Source organism: Lissotriton vulgaris, chromosome 1_1 (assembly GCF_964263255.1).
Source record: "Lissotriton vulgaris chromosome 1_1, aLisVul1.2, whole genome shotgun sequence".
NCBI classification, from domain to species: domain Eukaryota; kingdom Metazoa; phylum Chordata; class Amphibia; order Caudata; family Salamandridae; genus Lissotriton; species Lissotriton vulgaris.
In genome coordinates, this window is record NC_141685.1 from 1,545,330,844 (window position 1) to 1,545,350,643 (window position 19,800).

At 45.3% G+C, this 19,800-nt stretch overlaps 1 protein-coding gene across 1 annotated transcript in view; it reads right to left on the reverse strand.

Moving 5' to 3' along the window:
• The window catches only part of CEP290 (centrosomal protein 290), a 1,386,965-nt gene that overhangs the window by 531,144 nt on the left and 836,021 nt on the right, over positions 1 to 19,800 (reverse strand). Inside the window, exon 38 of the mRNA XM_086918001.1 lies at positions 19,042 to 19,179. Within this exon, the coding sequence (XP_086774127.1) occupies positions 19,042 to 19,179 (138 nt within the window). The remainder of the gene's footprint in view (positions 1 to 19,041; positions 19,180 to 19,800) is intronic.

The following is a 19,800-nucleotide window of genomic DNA, read 5'->3' on the forward strand; positions in this document are numbered from 1 at the left end:
TGCGGCTTTCTGAATCTATTCTTGGATGCTGTTCTGTGATGCAGCCAGAACATATACTCTTAAGTGCATTATAACCTTGCGGTAAATGCTAACTTTGGAATGGCTGCATGGACTCATGTCGTGTTTGGTGTCAAACACTTTGGAATCCTACCCCCCCCCCCCCCCCCCGCCAGTCCTGGTGGCGGGGGTAGAATTCCACTCTTCTGGAGGGAGAAGACATGTACACACTTACCTGACCGGTAATAGTTTAAAAGAGCCCCAGCATCACAAAATGAATGCTGCAGCCACAGACACAAGTCTGACCTCCTGCTGGACGAAACTCTGGCAGGGTAGGCCTGGACAATAGGTTTCCTGTCACAGAGAGGTGTAACCACCCCCCAGACAAGCTTTAGTGTATTGGGGCTGAGTGGGTGCATTCATAGAATGCTTTTCAGACAGTGCTGGGGGCACACTTGGTGTCCCTGTGCATACCCCAGTTCAAACCGGTTGCAGGGGCACTCAGACCCTGCTCTGGCGCGCAACTGGACAAAGGGAAATGGGTGTAACCACCCCCCTCCCTGGGTCCTCCTATAGGTGGGACCCTAGAGTAAGTCCAACTCCTAAACTTAGTATACATATAGAAACGCAGCCCTTAGGACTTTAGATTACCCTGGACGAAACTCTGCAACATATATCCTGGAACTATTTCGACTAGAAGACGGAAGAATCTCCCTAGGGGTCAAGGAGTGACTCCCCTGTTCAAACAGGCACCAAAGAACCATCTTGCCGGTCTGCATGTCCAAGGCTCCCGCCGGATACCGACAGATTTGCGACTCAGAATACGGACTTCCAGAATTCTCAGAGGCCGACACGAGATCACAGCAAAGCTGAGACCTGCAGCCATCACGAGAGACGTGGGACCGGAACTCCTGGACACTGTACAAATTTGCAAGTGCACCGACTTCCCGAGCTTTCCCGAAGTTGTGCATTGGGCTACTTGTAGTCCAAGCCCGAGCATCATTTGCACCGAAGATTGTGGGCCTACACTCCACGAGTGTTCCGTGGGCCCGCTTCTAGCATTTACGCTCGAGGCTCCTTCGCGATCCCTGGTCACTCGACTGGTGGGTCCCCTCGAAGGTAACTCTTTTTTCTTGGGCTTTCCTGGTTGCTCCAGACGTGCTCTGACTCCCTTCCAAAGGATGAGCCACTCAGACCTTGCTGGTCTGCACCAAAGCCAATCCTTGCTTTCTGCGTGGGTTGCTGTTGCCAAGTCTTGTTGGGTCCAATCCGGATACTGACGTTGCAGTACTCGACATCCTTCGTGGGACAGCTCGAATCCAGCTCCTGGTTGTCGTTGATGCCTCCTGGTCCTCGTGGGTGAAGAGTCGAGCTTTACCTTCTGCACCTGAAATCACCAGATATCGGTGGGCATCTGCTCATCGCCTTCTTGGTCACTGGCTAGTGACCCAGACTCTGTCCCCTCTGCTTTCAGGTTCTTCAGATCTCCGATCCACCCTTGGAACCATCCGCAAACTTTCCACCTGGACGCCAGCAGCACTTTTCATCAGCTCGCCATAGAAAATGACGACGAAACCCGACATGGAAAGACACCTACGCACCAGGCTCCCCTGAATGAGGTAACTCGAGTACTCTGGTGCTCCCGTGGGGATTGACTCTAGAACTGTCTAGTTCTGAAGAGGTTTGCTCCAAGTCCACTTCTAAGTGTCCCTAATCTTTAAAATTCTAATCACAACTTTCTCTATAGACGTCAATAGTGATTCGCTGCTGTGTTTAGACAATGCACGTGTCCCCCGTGGGTCTCCTTTGTCACTACCTTGGTGGTTCCTGATGGCACGAGAGGTTCTACAGGCCCTAGGCCTCGTCTCTATGTCTGTTGTGGTTCTTATACCATTTTCTTAGTATATGGTTTGGTACGCCCCTAGGGCTAACCATATATTGTGCTAATTTACTGTGTGCTAAATAAGTTTACTGTATGTACTTTTGCTTCTAGCCTCATAAAGAGACTAGAGGGATGTGTTTAGAATAAATACATACATTTTATATATATACCTGGTGTGGTTCTCCTTTCATTTGGTCATTCATGAGATTATAGACTGGTAAAACAAGCTGCTTTACATTCCTTCAAGACTTAGCCTGAAGGCTGCTCTCCACAGCTACCACTAGGATAGCTTTCTATATAGGTTGTCTTTAAACCTACCATCAATAAGGGTCGTTTGGACTGGTGCCCACTAGAATAGTGGACAGCATTTGCCAGGCCAACTTCTCACACTTTGCTGCTCCTCCAATAAAATCCTGGTATCCTTATTATGGAACGACTGGCCACTAACCATGGAAAAGCCATTGGGTAACCCTATGGTGGTGCGAAACTTGGACCGAGGGTTGTCCCTGGAAAAGCAATTGAACTGACTTACCAGTACCTGTTTCACTCTGATCCGGTCTCTTAGGAAGCTATACCCACCGTTCGATCAATCAGCCAGATAACTGATCTCCAGAGGGGTAATACTAAGAAAGTTGGACGATTGCAACGCCCTGTTGCTAGGAGCCCCTAATTATCTGTTAAATAAAAATAAGCAAGAAATTATTCAGGCCATCACTGCTAATCTTACACTAAACAGACCTTGATACTCATCTGCTACAGATGCCTTGAGGGAGCTTCATTGGCTACCTATCAAGCAGAGAATAACTTTTAAATCTCTCTGTATTGTTCACAAGGCACTAAAAAACAAAGGGCTAAAACCTCTCCAAAACCAACTTAAAAACATACCCCAGCACAAATCTCCGCTCTACCACTGGTAATTATGTCCAAGAGTCCAGATTCCAAAAAGTCAGACAAGGAGGACGTACCTTTACAGTCAACGCAGCCCGGATATGGAATAAACTTCCAGCCTCCTTGCGATCTCAATCTGATTTACAAAAATTCAGGAAGGCACTGAAGACCTGGTTACTCCCTCATTAGAGGGCCTGCTTTCAGCTCTGCTATGCATTACATAGTGGTTTTAGTGCCAGGATACCATTTTGGTCACAGTGTACTCTATAAATAACCCTGACAATTACAATTACAAGAAAAATAGCTGCAGAAGCAGGAACACCACACCGGGTGTAACCCTGAAAGGGAGAAAAGTACTTCACTCCCTGAAAGTGGATAAGAGACAAAATAAGGGAAACAACAAATTGTCCCCCAAAACCCCTGTACAACAACAGAGTTAAGGCTTCGTACCACCATGACTATCTCTGAGCCAGCATAAACCAGAGTCTGCATGCACACCAAAAACAGAGAGACATCAAAGGGCATGTCAATAAAAGTAGTTTGCACAGCCTCCGAAAACCAGGAAGTACGCAACCATGCATGCGGATGTAGCACTATGGAAGAGGCCTTAGCCCGACCAACAGAATCAATGGTATCCATACCACTGTGGATGCTAAGAGCAGCAGTTTGTTGCCCTTCTCATATCAGGGGAACAAGAGCATTCCGGGCTTCTTCTGGGAAGTAAGGCAAAAGGTGTTCCACCGAATCCCAGAAGGCATGGGAGAAGCAGGCAAAGACACAATAAGTGTTCAGAGAGCACAGCGCAGAGCTAGAAGGAGAGAAAATACTCCTACCACAAGCAGCAAATTTCCTGGGCTCTCTGTCCGGAGGGACAGGAGGGAGAAAAACAATATTTTGGGTGGCTAAAGCAGTCTGAACCACAAAGCCCCTAGCAGAGGGATGACAAAGGAGACAGGAGTGATCCCCTGGGGCCGGGCGATACCTGTGAGAAATGGGGCGATCCACAGGGAGCCCTGTTTCCGGTTTAGCCCAAGCACCCGACAGGATATCAAAAAGACAGTCACTATAAGGAAGGCCAGGTTCAACGTTAGACTGACCAGGACGTAGAATGACAATTAAAGGGTCCATTGACAATTCCACAGAAGAAAGTTGCAAATCCAGGACGATAGAAGTTCGATTGAGCATGTCCGCCAGAGCGGAACCCGCCTCCATAGCCAAATCAGGAGGAGACAGGAGGCGGTAGAAGATTCTAAACCACAGGCGTCACCCAAGTCAAGCAACCTGATAGACTGCATAGGGGGTGAAACTGTCAGAAATGGGAGGGAGACACATCACACTGCCTCCAGGACTTCCGAAATCAAAGCTGAGAAGGCGGCGCCTTGATGCCAGAAGGAGCATCGAATGGCATCGCTAGCATCACTAAGGAAGCTGGCAAAAAAGAGCACGACGTCGACACTGGAATCGGCAGACCAGAACCCGAAGGTGGGAGCCTCGACGGGATGTCCATCTGCGAAACTAAGGCCTCAACCACTAGAGGCCAACCTGAAGCTGTGGGAGAATCCGCCAATGGGGTTACAGGCAAAACCTCAAGCACCTCTGTGGGGCCCAAGGGCGCCCCAGAGGTAGGTGACGACCCAAGAATAGAACAAAGAGATTGAGAATATAGTCTCATCTGGGTCATCTGGGTCAAAGGCGCCCTGGCCCCAGGATAGGTGGGGGGAAGTGGGGTGGACTCGCGCCCGACACTTCAACAGAAGAGCGGGGATAAGTGGTAGGCGCTAAAAGTAACCGGTGCCATGACTTTGACCGCCGACATGAGACTGACCTCCAGACGTCGATAGAGAATGATGTCCTTGGGAACAGCTCGTAGAGTGGATGCGCGGTTGGTCTGTGGAGACCGAAGACCTAGAAGCCTGTGACATCCACGCCGCAAGGAGCTTCATGCGATGTTACCTGTGTGCTTTTGGTCGGAGCTGGCAACAGGAATCACACTCTTCAGAATCAGGGTGCTCACCCAGGCACCACATGCATACCAATTCGGGGTCTGTGGCGGACTTTTGTTGTCCACAGGACTCACAAGGCTTGAACCTCTAGGACATTGGATAAAGTTAGATAAAGGGCACACTGCTCCATCGATGAAAAAACATTGAGTACTTAGGAAAATGGAAGGAGGAACTGCAGTGTGGATCCGAGTTGCTAGCATGGAAAATAAGGGGCTGACATTAGCGCGTCGGGGGAGGGCTTATATGGACTCCTTTAACATCACATTCGGAAAACAATGTTGCTACGGAGTTCCTCAATGTCACCTACTGACGTGCAGAGGTACTGCTGCAAAAAAATTCCGGATCAAGTCTGGAACCTGGGGAGGATTCTAAGATAAGGAATCTTTGGCTAGACGTCTCTATTAGATCGTCCGTGATGCCCTGTCTGCTCTTCATGCAACAGCGACAGCCATCCACAACGCTCTCTTTGTACCATGTGGATTCCTCCACTCTTCGCGCTGGACTTTGAGAAGGTTAGTTTTCAGCAGGATTAACTTGGTACCCCTCTCTGGCCTGCACTCCATCGTGGTTGGCCTGAGCATGAGGCTTTCTGCCGGTCTAGCACTAGCAGATAACCACGCGTGGTGCTTTTTGCTTTTGAACACTATGTAAATCTTTGAAATGACGTATTACTGGTTCGACTGACAGGATTTTTGTTGTTTTGGTCTTTTAATATGTATTACATTTGACTCTATTCTTCTAAATTGGTGTGGGAAATTTCATGTGTTGGGTTTTCACCTTATTCTTGTTTGTGTGCTGCATAAATAGTTTACACATTACCTCCAAGTTAAGCCGGACTGACTGCTTTTGTGATAAGCTACCTGAGGGTTAAGTACAGGTTAATTTAGTGACTTTTGTGATTCACCCTGAGTGGGATTGTGGCTGTTGCTTGAGAAGGGCATTCTCCGCTCAACCAATAACCCAATGTCTCACAGATTCTTTCATATTATCCAGCAGAGCAGAACATGCTCTTCACCACACAGTCCTATATTCATGAGGCCTGTTGCCACTGCTTTTCCAGTTTTTGTTGAATGGGACATTTAGGAGGAGGCAAAGAGGAGTCAATGGGAAACATGACAACATGATGGTCAAGAGAAATGTGTATGCTGTTGTTGGAAGGTAGGATTTGCTTTCATGGTTACTCCCACTTTTTGCTTGATGTCAGTATGTTCATGACCCAGTCTGACTGTGATCCTGCTAATCAGGACCCCAGTGACTGTGCTTTCTCCCCTAAATTGACATGGTAAGTACTTTGGTACCTCCACAACTGGGTACTGGTGTAACCTTGTAAGTCCCTAGTACATGGTACATGGTACTACGATACCCACGGCATAGGTACATCAGGGGCCTCCCATGGGTTGCAGCATGTATTGTGCCACACATGGGACTCCACTTAAACTGGGACTACAGGCCTGTCATTGCAGCCTGTGTGAGTTGGTGCTAGCATCTCTCACAGCAGATATAAGTTTCCTTATATCTGAGGTCACTACACTTGAAACCTATAAGTCACCCCTATGGCAGGCTCTCCTGCTCTGAGGGCATGGTGTTTGGTTATAGGTGTGAGGGTGCCCCTGCATGAGTAGGATATCTCTACAAACTCCAGAGTTGTCTCCAGGCTTTGTAAGTGGGGTTAGCCATTTTAATACATATAGTGGACATCAGTCATTATGAGACGTCTAACTATACAGTGGCTGCACCGAAACTAGTAATATTTGTGTTGTGTTGGAATCATACCCAGTGTTGGAAGTTTGTACTCCCGATAACAGCCTTTCCGGGTCTGCCAGCAAACAAATGCTAATGCCGACCAAAGACACTATTCCGTCATCCTACTAAGCTTGAACAGGGGAAGGTAGAACAATAAGTTTCCTGTGACAGGGAGTTGTGACCCTCCCAGACACGACTTAGTGTGTAGGCTGGGGTGGGGGAGCTTGCTAGGGCCATATGACTGCTTTGAAGGGCACATTTGGTTACCTCCTTGCATACTCCAGTTTGAGCCAGTTCAGGGAGCCCTTGGCTCCCACTTTGCTGTGAAACTGGAAAAAGGACATAGGAGTATCCTCGCCTCTGTCCAGCCTCGCCTCTGTCCAGCCCCACCTCTGGGAGGGACCCCCAAGTTGTTCGAACCCTTTCCTTAGGGTACTTAAGGGTTTACCTGAGGATGGGTCCTTAGATTTGTCGTGGGATAAGACTCAACCCTGCAACTACGTCGCTCTTCGACTGTCTGGACACTTGGAATTCAAATGGAACCGAGACACCACCAAGGAAGACTCCTGCTGTTCCTGGTCTCTCGTTGTTCAAGTTTTCTTCAGTGCCTGTGTCTGTGCTTCTGCCCGGTTCGACAAACCTGTGGCCATCAAGAACACCCGAGGAAATCTCCCTTGGAGTGAAGGAGTCACTCTCCTGCTTTCGCAGGCACCGCAACAAAGCTGACCGGCCTGCTGCTCCTGTCGTCTTACAGAATTCCCGCGACTCAGCAACACAGGTGGTGGTAATGCAACTCTCTTGAGGCCTCGCTGCAATTTGGAGGCCAGTATCCCTTGTCGGAACCACTGGGACTAAACCCTTGTGCACTGTGTCGACTTGCTGTTGCCAAGGCTTGTTGGCTTTGCACTCCAGAGATAGTCGGGCTACAAGAAGCTCCAGTTTCCAGCATCTCTTTCTTCCAACAGAAGCATCCTCACCGCATCCTCTGCACAGTGGGCCTTTATCTTTGGTGAACAGCTCGAGGTCCTCTTGCGACTCCTGTGCCTATCGGTCCTCCTGAGCTTCTTCTATTGCTTCAGTGGACTCCCCTGATTGCTCTGGCCTGATCAAACTGTCCTGCTGCTGATGGGTCAGTTGGACCTTGCTGGTCCCAACGTTGCACCTTTTTCGTCTTCCACATCAGTTGCAGTTACCAAGGCTTGTTGGTGCTCCCGCCATACACCAACCACCTAGTAACTGACGTCTGACGTTGGACAGCTCGTGCATGGCTCCTGGTCTTCCTCAATGTTGCTTGGTCCTCACAGCTGAAGCAACAAGGTCACTGTTGACTCTTCTGAACCACCCGACATCAGTGTCTTTGTGCCTACTGGTCACTTACGAGTGGCATAGACTCTGTCCCCTCTTGTTCCAGGTTCTCGATTTCCAGAATCCACCCTTGGATTCTACCGGACTTCATATTTTTGACCAGAGGCATTTTCTATGGAGTCTTCAATTGTTATCTACCAAGGTTTCTGACGTCTCTTCACCCCCATGCTCCTGGCTTCCCTGGTGTAGGTAAACTGGTTCCCGGGGCACCCACAGGTGGGGTGACTCTCCAAACTTATGTCCTCTGGGAAGGGTCCTTCTTCTGTAAAACTGCAACTGCGACTTCTCCCTGGACTTCCATTGGGCACGCGGCTGTGTTCCCACTCTGCACACAGCCTTTGTGGGGTTCCTGGGTACTTACCAGGCTCCTCTGGATCTTCTGGTCCCAGTTTCGTTCTCCCTTGCAGTATTTTGTGCCTGACTGCATTTGAAGAATTCTTGTGTATTGTGTTGACCAATCCGGGTAGGAGATATACCAATGTGTTAGTGAGTGCTGTGTAATAAATAGAAGTATTTTTATATAAACACTGTGTGGTTCTTTTTCATTCAACTTACACTACAGATTAAACTGGTAAAACAAGCTGCTTAACACTCCTTCACGATAAGCCTGAAGGCTGCTATCCAGAGCTGCCATTCTGAGAGCTTTCAATGGTTATCAAGGACCACTAAAACCACCATAAGGGTTGCCTGGATTAGTGCAAGGTGCACAGCTTGAATAAGTGTGCACCATATACTAAGCCTACCTCCTTCAGCTGTCATGGATTGTACTCCATTTGCAAATGTCCAAGGTCTTGAAAACCAATTATGGAAACCAACTCTGAAATGCACACTTGAGAGGGTATTGTTACCCTGAACAATGTCTAGAATGGCAGATCAGGTTTACAGATTGAAGAATTGTCAACTCACCATTGTTTAAAGTGAGGTCCAGCAGATCAAAAAAGGAATATACATGCTTTAGTGGACATCCTTGCTTCCTGTGACAACAAATCTTTAAAATGCCAATCGTCCACTAGAAACACCTGGTGCACCTCCTTTGTGAGATGAGCTGCCTCCAGGTTATGTTATTGTGACTTTCTAAAGCACACATTCACCTGCAGGTCTCTTGGTGCGGAAATTTGTTATGGAGTGACCGATATCAGGAAGTCCAACCTAATTGTACGCTTGAGTAAAAAGCCAAGTCTTCAGCATTTTTCGGACACGCAGGTAGTCCATTTCTAGTTCAGGGCTGTAGGCAAAGAGTTCCAAAGTTGAGGGCCCAGTATAGAGAACCATGGCCCTCCTGTCCGTTTGCATCTGAATCTTGGGACTGCAAATAGATTCATGTGCATGGATCTTAAGGTGCGCTGGAGGAAGTATTTGAGGATTCTCGGAGATATATACTTAGGACCGATACAGTGTATGGCTTTAAATAGGATGCATCCTGTTTAAACAGCGAACGGTGCTCCACCAGGAGCCAGTGAAGCTCTTTCAGCAGCGGTCTGATGTGATATTGTCTGTCTTGTTGGTAAATAAATCTGGCAACTCCAAGGGCCAGTGTGCAGGAGTCCAATGCAGGAGTTTGTGTTTGAGGATAATGATTTCATTTTTTTCTGAATTCAATTTTAACTGATTGCTATGCATCCGGGTATTTGGTAAAATCCTCATGGCACACGTCAAACCAAAGGGAAAGTGTTGTGAACTGCTAATGCGGCCCTGCTACAGAGACCCTCTGATATAGTCTCAGATTTTTGTGCATCGTGGTATGGAAACATGTGTCTCGGGAGTCTTGAGAAGTCAAACCTTCCTTCCTTTAGGAAAACGAGAATCTCCTGAAAGTGACAATTTTATAAGAGTGTCTTCTTGAGGAGTTCGTTCAGCTTCTTCAGATACAGGACAGGGCTTCATACACTTATCTTCTTCAACAGGAACTACCTACAGAAGAATATTTAAGTGTGCAGGCTCCTGGGCATTTGCCAGACTGCATCAGTGAGAAGCAGGGCGGGGATCTCCTGCTGCAGGTCCTGAAGGCGGGGATGGTGCTCCCATGATAGTGGGTTCCATAGAAATTCCAGGGTATGGCTGGACTCCGCTACCTGAGGCGCCCAATGATGTAACATGATCTTCCAGTCTGAGGCAAAATCAGATTCATCTCCCCATCGACTGATATGAGGTGCAGAATTAGAAACTCCCAATTACTTTGTATTGTCTTGGCCATGGAATTTGGAACCTCCATTTTTCTTAGGCACAAGGCTGTTGTGCTGACCTCTGTTGCTGGAGTAGCCTTGGCCATATCCAGATAGAGAGTACTATTAATACTGCCTGTGTCGGCAGATGCTCTTACTGTCTGTGCTGGGCCGGGCAGATGCTCTTACTGTCTGTGTGGGTCCGGGCAGATGCTCTTACTGTCTGTGCTGGGACGGGCAGATGCTCTCAGATGGTGCTCTTGCAGGGAGAGTGTCTCGCCGTCACCCGAGGATGAGCCTGGGGATGCCATGAGAGGCAGGTAAGCTGATCTGCTTCAACAGGCGTGGGCGGGGACTCCGGGCCACGCCAAGGAAGCCCGGTGGCTTCGAGACACTAATTAACCAGATGAGGCCTCGGTGGCGGCTACATTACAGCCACTGTAACCTGAGCCCCACCCGGAGCAGGTTAGAGGCTCCGCTGCCCTCCCACAGACCACCGCTGTACCACCCGGCACAGGAAGCGGCCTTTGTTAGACATGAAAGGTGTGGGTGACAGGTGATATACTCAAAGGGCAGAAACTAGCAAGCACAGGCGTGGCTAAAGCGCCAACGAAGATGGCGGCATGATTCGGGAGCTCCGGCGCCGGCCTCAGTTACACCGTGATTTTCGGCGGTGTTCTGGATCGCTAAGCGCTGCCGCACAAATCATTGGCATTTGGAATGTGAGGTGAGCCCAGCGCCCTCACCAACTTCATCTTTGAAGCCTGTTTGACGGACTTGTTCGTTTCGGCCGGATTCACGAGTCCCGGCCGCCATTTTGTGCATTGTGTGCGCGCTGCGCACTTTCTCTTATGAGGCGTTCCTTCCTCTGAAATAACACAACAGCCTGCTGCCCAAAGAAATCACCTTGTCAGCAGACAATCCTTAAAACGCCTGTTTTTGCTCTCTTTATACCGCGATTTGAAATCTTCTAATCAGCCGCCATTTTGTTAATGACTCTCCCTCACTGCTGACTACAATGCCTCCTACTGTTGTTTATCAGTGCTTTTTGTGACTTTGGATACATTGGTGCAGCACTCATTGTGGAAAACAAAGTTATTGTGCGCTCATGCCTTTCTATGCACTTTTGGGTCTGCTTTCAGTGCTTTTTGGAGCATCTGCATTTCACCTGTCTGTCTGCATTTACCTAAGCCTGTTGCTAACATGCTCCCTCAACTTTTTGGACCTGACGCATGATTGACTCTGGTTTTCAGCCTTCCTTTCAACACCACGATTTGCTTGATATTGTTTATACTCCTGTATTCAGTCACCCATCTGGTACTCCTTATTTTGACGGTATGTTCTGATCTATCTCTCTCTGCTGATGGAGAACTAACGCCTTCACACTCATTTTTTTCTCTCCAATCTGCGTCTTAGCTTCTCCCATGTTTTTCTATTTTTATTGCTGATCTTTCCACCACGTCATTTGGCTCAGTCGCCCTTCTGTAAGCTGTTGCTCTCTGAATTGTTACATGGGGAAGCTCCGTGTTTTGAAGCTTTCCACGGTCAACAAAATACCTATTGGCTCGGATTCGGATACTCCATCTCAGGATCTAGAAGAAGCTACAATGTCCAGGTCGGAGGTCTCACATGGCGCTATCCCTAAGTCTCAGAATGGTGGTAAAGCAGTCTCCACTTCAACCTCCAAACGCCTTAAAAAAGACCCTCCGTCACCTGAATGCTCTGCTTCTCCCTCATCCATGGACATTATCTTAGAAGAACTACGTGCTCTTAAACCCTTCATGGAAGCTACTACTAAAAATATGCCGGCAATGCAAGATAAATGGACCTCCCTAGACGGTCGTGTTCTCCTCCTGGAACAGTCAACTGACTCTCTTCAATCCTCTTGCTCTCGAATCCCTTCATTGGAGGCTGAGGTTCTTCTTCTTAAAAAGCAAACAGAGGATTTGGAAAATAGAAACCGTAGAAACAACCTTCGCTTATACGGCCTTCCTGAACTTACGGAAGGGTCCAATCCTACTGCCTTCTTCCAATCCTTTCTCTCAAAGATCTTGGATGCCCCAGCCTTAGCCTCCATCAACATTCAAAGAGCCCATCGCCTAGGTCCCAAGGTCTCTGCTAAACCTAGAGGAGTCATCATGCTATTCCTTCAGTATACAGATCTTCTGCAGGTTCTTTCAGCTGCTAAACTCAAAAAACAAATTCTATGGGAAGGTCATCGTCTCTATTTGTCTCAAGAGGTCTCCAAGGCCACTGCGGACAGAAGGAAGAGGTTCTTGGACTTGCGGCCGCAACTCAGAGCCCTCAATGCTCGATATGGACTTCTTCATCCCTGTCTATTCAAAGTTACGTACAAAGACAAGACCACTACTTATGAAGATCCTGCCGTCCTTCAAGCGTTCCTTCGCTAGCACGTTCCTGATGTTATGGATGTCTCCGGACCTGGCTGATTGTTCATGAAGATCTTGTAATTTTGCTGATGTTGTTCTTTATCTGTAGTTCTTTTTATTGTTGTCTTTTTACCCTTCTATACTTTACCTCGGTGTTATTGCCCTTTGCTGTTTATGTTCTCTACTCAGCCCATATGTTACCCTCTTTCCTCTCTAATTTTTACAGATGCTTCCCTCTCTTATTCCTTCCCGATGTATACCTTGTTTCTGTACACTGCCCTTTGGAACTGTGATGTTTGAGGTCTGGCGTCTGCTCTTGGTGTCGTCGCCGTCATCTTCCGACACCTCCACCCCCGTTCTTGTCTGCGTTTTCAGTTTTAGTAAGTACGTCTCTCAGTCGTCCTTTTTGAACATGTACTGTCTTCTTGTTTTCTTTTATTTCTTTCTTCTTCCCTCTTCTCCCTGTCCTCTTTTTTCTCTTCTCATTCTTACTTGTTTCCTTCAGCATCTCCTTATCTTTCCCTTCCTTTTGTACTATCTTTGCGATATCATCTACCCTCCTTAAATTTCTCTCCTTCTTTTCTCTCTTCTTCCCTTCTACATCTTCTTCTCTTTGTACCTTTCTAGCATCTCTGCCATTTCTCCTTTACTTCACCTTACCAATTTGTTCTTGGTTTTTGCATTTCATGAGCATGTTATTGTTTATTGCTTTTGTGTACCGTTTCATTCCGAGTTACAACTTGGAATATTAAGGGATTACATAATCCCATTAAAAGGCAAAGGGTATTATCGCATCTATCTAGGCTTAATACGAATGTAGCCCTCCTTCAGGAATCTCATCTTTCGGAGGCGGAGGCTTTAAAGCTTAAACGTTGTTGTGTGGGTCATGTTTTCTGCTCCCCCACTGTTGATAAGAAGAATGGTGTGATTTTGTTGCATAAAAAGTTAAATATTGCTTCAGTTTCTCATGAATGTGATGTTAACGGCCGTTGGGTCATTGTTCATTTGCTTGTTGATAATATTTCCCTTGTTCTATTTAATGTTTACGCCCCTACTGGAGTTGATAGATCTTTTTGGCCCTCTATCTCTGATAAGCTAGCTTCCCTCTTGGGGGATTACATTTTGTTTGGTGGTGACTGTAATCAAATTATGGACCCCTTTCTCGATCGTCACTCTAAAGTCAGATTTGGACCCTCCAAGTTGCACTCTCAATTTGTCAAAACCTTCCAGAATAACGCTCTGGTAGATATCTTGGGATTATGCAACCCAGACCTTCGAGAGTATCGTTTTTTCTCTTTTCCCCACCAATCCCAATCTCGTATTGATCATATTTTCCTTAGCAAATCCCTATCCCAGCATGCCATTCGTTCTAAAATAGGTTCCATTCTACTCTCTGACCATGCCCATGTCTTTGTGGACTTGGATCTCCTTCCGTTTTCTCCTCCTTCAGGCAGATGGAGGTTCAACAACAGTCTGCTTCAAGATCCCACTTTTTGCTCTGATTTTTCCACATTCGCCACTGAATTTTTCCTTATTAATCACACTCCTGAGTCCTCTTTTGTTATTGTTAGGGACTCATTCAAAGCAGCCTCTAGAGGTTTTATTATCAATTTTCTGGCACAACGAAAAAGCTTAGGGAGGCCAAATCAGCTCAAATTCTAGCTGAGATCAAATGCTTAGAACATGACTATTACTCCTCTAATTCAGACACCTCTCTTACTAAACTTCTTGAGGCGAAAATCTCTTTTAATAAATTCACAACTGAAGCAGCCTCTAATCTTTTATTAAAATGCAATTCCCGATACTATGGTGGCAAAAGTAAGATGGGTAAACTCCTGGCCAACTACTTAAAAATAAGACAAGAACGTACGAAGATTGAATCTATACGGACCTCCTCTGGTGACTCCTGTTTTAAAGACAAAGACATTCTCTCAGAATTTGTCAATTTCTATGATAACCTATATACTCGTGAACAAGTTCCCACACCTTCGGAGCTTTTTTCCTATTTCCAATCCCTTCCCTTTCCTCCAACTTCCCATGTTAATTTAGATTCTTTGGATCTTGATATATCACTTTCCGAGATCTCTTTTGCGGTTTCTAAGCTAAGGCATGGCAAAGCTCCTGGTCCAGACGGCTTCACCATCGAATTCTATAATCATTTTGCCTCCCTCCTTCTTCCTAAACTTCTACTTTTATTTCAATCCTTTCTCACAGCGGGGTCTTCGAGTGGTTCCTTTCAACAGGCTTTAATTTGCTTAATTCCCAAAGAGGATAAAGAGCACTCTCTCTGCAAGAATTATCGCCCGATCTCTTTGGTCAATACGGACTATAGGATTCTAGCTAAAATTCTTGCTCTGCGATTGGATCCCCTCTTGCCTGATTTAATTGGCCCCGAACAATCCGGGTTCGCTAAAGGCCGTCTTTCCTCAGACAATTCGCAAGTTTTTCTTAATATTCTCAGCAAAGCCTCGCGGTTAGACACCCCTTTTGCAGCTATCTCCTTAGATGCCGAAAAAGCTTTCGATAGGGATTTTATGTTCCAGGCTCTCCGTTGGTTTGGCATTCCTTCTAAATTTATTTCAATTATCTCCTTACTCTACTCTAACCCCCAAGTGTCCATTTTTGTTAATGGGATGACTTCAGACTATTTCTCCTTACATAGAGGTGTACGTCAAGGTTGCCCTCTTTCCCCTTTATTATTTGTTTTAGCGCTAGTACCCTTTCTTACTAAGAATTCGTCAAGATGATAAAATATCTGGGTTTCGTTTTGGTTCCAATCAAGTTAAACTTTCGGTTTATGCGGATGATATCCTGTTTTACTGCTCCGATCCTCCTTCATCTTTGTCTCCCTTTCTGCAGCAAGCCTCCTCTTATTCTGCTGTCTCTGGTTATCGCCTATATGTCGATAAATGTGAAGTCCTTTCTTTGAATCCCCTTTGTCTGCAACATTATTTCACTCAATCTGGTTTCTCTTGTCATCCAAAATTAAATTTCTAGGTGTCTTGTTCGCACCCAGTCTGTCGGAGACTCTCAAGTTGAATTTTGCTTATATTTCTAAGAAGATGGAAACGGCTATTACTCGTTGGCACCCACTCTTTTCATCTTGGTGGGGTAGACTTAATTCTATAAAGAGGATGTTTTCTCCTCTCCTTCTCTATACCCTCTCTATGCTCCCAATGCGTATTCCAGCTTCTTACTTCAAAAAAATGTACTCTTTGCTTTTAACATTCCTTTTGCATGGCAAATGCCCTAGGATAGCCATTGCTACACTTCGAAAAGATAAAGCTCAGGCTGGTGTCCGCTTCCCCGACTTCAGAAAATATCATAGCGCTTTTTCTCTAAAACAGACAAACCGTTGGCTTTCGGCAGACCCTCCATTTTATCCTCCCTTATGGTTAACTATGGAATCTTCTTTCATTTCTCCCTTCACTTTCCGGGAATTTCTATCCTTCGCGTCTTATCCCGCTCGTCTCCATACTTCTATTATATCTCATTGTCGTGCTCTTCTTCATCCCTTTTTATCTTCATCATATCCTTCCATTCTTACTTTCCATGAACATCCTATCTGGTTTAATTTTCAACTTAAAATTCGTAATCGTACAATTTACTGGAAGGTCTGGCATTCTCGAGGATTATGCTGGATATCGCAATTGCTTTCTCACAATGTCCCTCTCTGCTTCCCGGAACTTCAATCCTCTTTTCTGTTACCCTCTAGTGCCCGCCCACAATATGACTTGCTTTTGCCTGTTCTTATCTCTTATCTCCAATCATTTCCGACATCTAATGGTATTCCTTTAGATCGTCAAGCCACTTCCTCCTTACTAGATTCTACCCCTTCAGCCTTTTCCCTTTATAATTCCTTCCGCTGCACAGTTGATCGTGCGAAATCTAAAACTGAGATTGCTTGTGAATCTGATTTTTCTCGAGAATGGTCGGTTCTTCTTTGGGATAAAGTTTGGAACAAACTTCATAAAACCTCTAGAGCTGCTAACGCCACCCAAAAGTTGTACTTTATTTATAACAGAGTTTTGTTTACCCCACTCTCCCTGTCCCGTTTTTCTTCAGAGACACCTCCTACCTGTTGGTCTTGCCCTTTCCCATCAGCAGACCCAAAACACATGCTTTTTGACTGCCCACATGTATCCAAGTTCTGGAATTCTGTATGGATCCAAATTCAAAAGATTGTCCATTTTCAGATTCCCTTCTCCCCGGATCTTATTTTTCTAGGCTCCCTTTCGCCTGACCTCCCTCAATCTCCTCGCCATTACCTACTCCTTGACCTCTTAATAGCTGTTGCTTTCCACATTATAACGTCTAACTGGAAGCAAGCTGCGAATGTGTCCTATCGTTCTTGGTGGAATGCAGTCTGTTTCCATCACCGGCTAGATACTAACTTTGTATCTCCCGTTTCCCTAGCAATTAAACGAGACCTTATTTGGCTTCCTTTAGTAACATTTCTTTCCTCCAATGCATCAATGAACTCCTCCTTGGATCCTGCTGTTGTTGAAGTCCACAAACCACCATGAATTTATTTTCCTTTGCTTTAAATGTTATTCTCATAATAATCATATAGTACATTTGCTTTTCTTATATATTTTTGCTCATGTTATTTCATGCTCATCTTACATACCTTTTATGAGATTTTATTGTATTAGCTATTGTAATTTATCCCTTAAATTGTAAATTATTGTCATATCCTTTTCCTGTTTCTTCCTCTCTCTCTTCCTCCCTTCCCTTTTTTCTTTTATCTTCAATAAAATCAAACTTTAAAAAATTAAAAATAAATAAATAAATTACTGCCTGTGTCGCAAATCACAGTGGGAGGAGTGTCATCTGTAAGAGTGGAATCACCTGGATCCACAAAAAGTGGTCTGTTTTACAATATTGACCAGCGTGTGGTTTCTGACTTATTACTCTGCAAGGCATCATCCATGTGCTTTAAGAAGAATGTCTCATCATTGTATGTCTGTCTAAAACCCTATCTTGAACCTTGGCTTTGAAAGACATGTTCTTCGGTCTTTACTGTTTGCCCAATGCTGCTGTTCTAGAGAGCTGATGAAAGCCAGCTTTAGATACATACATCTTGACATGTAGTACTGTGACCAAGGCAACGGTCTATTCGAGCACATCAGGCTTCTCCACCATGTGTTTTCACCATGTGGTTAGAAATGCTCAAACACAGTTAAGTGACTGTTCATGCCTCTTCAATCATTTCATTTCCTAGGGAGCAGCGGGAAATTTTCAGGAGTGATTTCATTCATTAAACTAAGATCTCAGTAACCTATCCTGGGGCATCATAATGTATTATAACCATCTAATTTTAATAACTGTGCTCGAATTTCATTTTAATGTACTTCATTTGACTGCACTTTCATGCATAAGCCTGTAGGAGACCCCCTTCCCCCATGTGACACTTCTTAAAGATGTACCTGAACTTTGTGAGAACAGGAAGGTATACACGAAAATGCTTTGTTAACATGCACAGTTTCTACATAGATTATAAGGGTCTTAATTAAACAGTGTCTGAAAACTATGTGAAAAAGGTTTGTATAGTAATGCACACCAAACGCTGGGAATAGTTCCATGGTTATAAATAAATAGATTCAATATGAGAGAATTGCACAAGCTCATCAAACAGAACACATTAGTGGACAATCCCAACGTTGTAAAAGATGAAAAAGTAAACTTTACAATCAGAGCAAACAGTGGTGTGTAGGCAATAGCCTACTAAAAAAACTGCCAAATATATACAGCAAAACAGTGATAATAAAATTGGAACAAATTAAATAAATATGGAGATCACTGTAAACCAAGGTGACTACAGGGAAAAGGTAAGCACAAGTGCCAATTATAATCTGAATGTTTAGATTCGCTAATTTAGCCAATCCCGAAAACACCCCTCCTAGTTTGGAAATCAGCATCTTGAAAAACGAGCTGCAGGGCAATGTTCCATAGGCTCGTTCCATTGCATTTTAAACACTAATGTCAACGCGCAGCAAGCACTTAAAATGTTATCTAGATAGAAATGAATCTTTTAAATGAAGCAATCGGCCAAAAAAACACAGAAAGCAATGGCATAGCATGATGCATTTATTGTCTAGAACAATGGTCCTTAACATTTGGTCTGATGACTCCGAGGGTCCGCTAGGCCTACTCAGGGTGCCGGTAAATGTTATACAAAATTAAATATATTATTAAATTAAAATTAATAAAGTATGTACAAATAATGAAGAAGCAAAATTGAAAAAGAGAAAACTTTTCCTATATTTAATTGTGAATTAAACAAAACATTTCAATGTTTGAGCGTTTGTTTTGTGTATACTTGGTTTTGTATTTTTGTGTATTATTTTGAGGTTCAAATCATAGATATTGCTTGCGTCGGGGGTCCCAGACTTCCAATAATGACTACGGGAAAGTCCCAGGATTCCAGTAATGATTCAGTTGGGGCCCACATTAGTCCAAATGTTAAGAACCGCTTGTCTGGAACAACCAAGTACTTTAAAATACATATGCACCAAATTAAACATTAAATGAAGCTGTCTTTCCTGACCAGTTTAACAAGCAAACTATGATGCATTTAAAATATAAGGAGTCTCTTCAGGACAACTTACTTTCAGATCTTTGGTGTGTCTATCAACAATCTGCTGAACATTTAGGTTATCCTCCTTTTGTGCTGCTAAAGCAATAATTTGTTGTTCAGCGTGAGCAGTCATTTCTGCACGAAGCGCCAAAAGGGCTTTGCTCAAAGCCTATAAAACAGTAGAAAATTAAAGAGAATAATACACTTAGGCATAATTGAAAAACCAATGACATAAAAAGTAGAAGGAAAGCACAAAGATAGCAATTTTCATTTAGATGTACAAGGTGAGCTCCATATTCCTGTTGAATTACGCCATCTCGAATCCTTCACCACCTGTTGGCTAAGGAGCATTACAGGACTAAAAGCAATTTGAAAACTGGATGCCTTAAGCGCCATTAACATTAGGAATGGAATGTGGAGGATGGGAAAAGCAATCTGAATGTTTCCTCGGTTCTACCAATATATAGGCCCACTTAAAAAGTATTTTGAGGCGTGGCCTAACTGACAATGCAGTAGGGCGCACGTCGTGGCCCCGGGCCGCCACCAGCATCTTTAGCGATCTTAAGCAGCTCGATAGCAGCGGGGGGGCCACGACTCGGCTCCCCATATGGCGGAAGTAGCTGGGTGGCGGAGCTGAGCCTTGCTGAGACCCGGAACCGGCGGGGGGTGACGAGATCGGACCCAGCGGATGAGCGCGCTGCCCTGCCAGGTCGTGGTCGCCATCTTGGAGATCGGGGCCTTCTGGGCCCTGGTGTGAGTGGACAGTGTCGGCATCCTGCGGAGCCCCCCT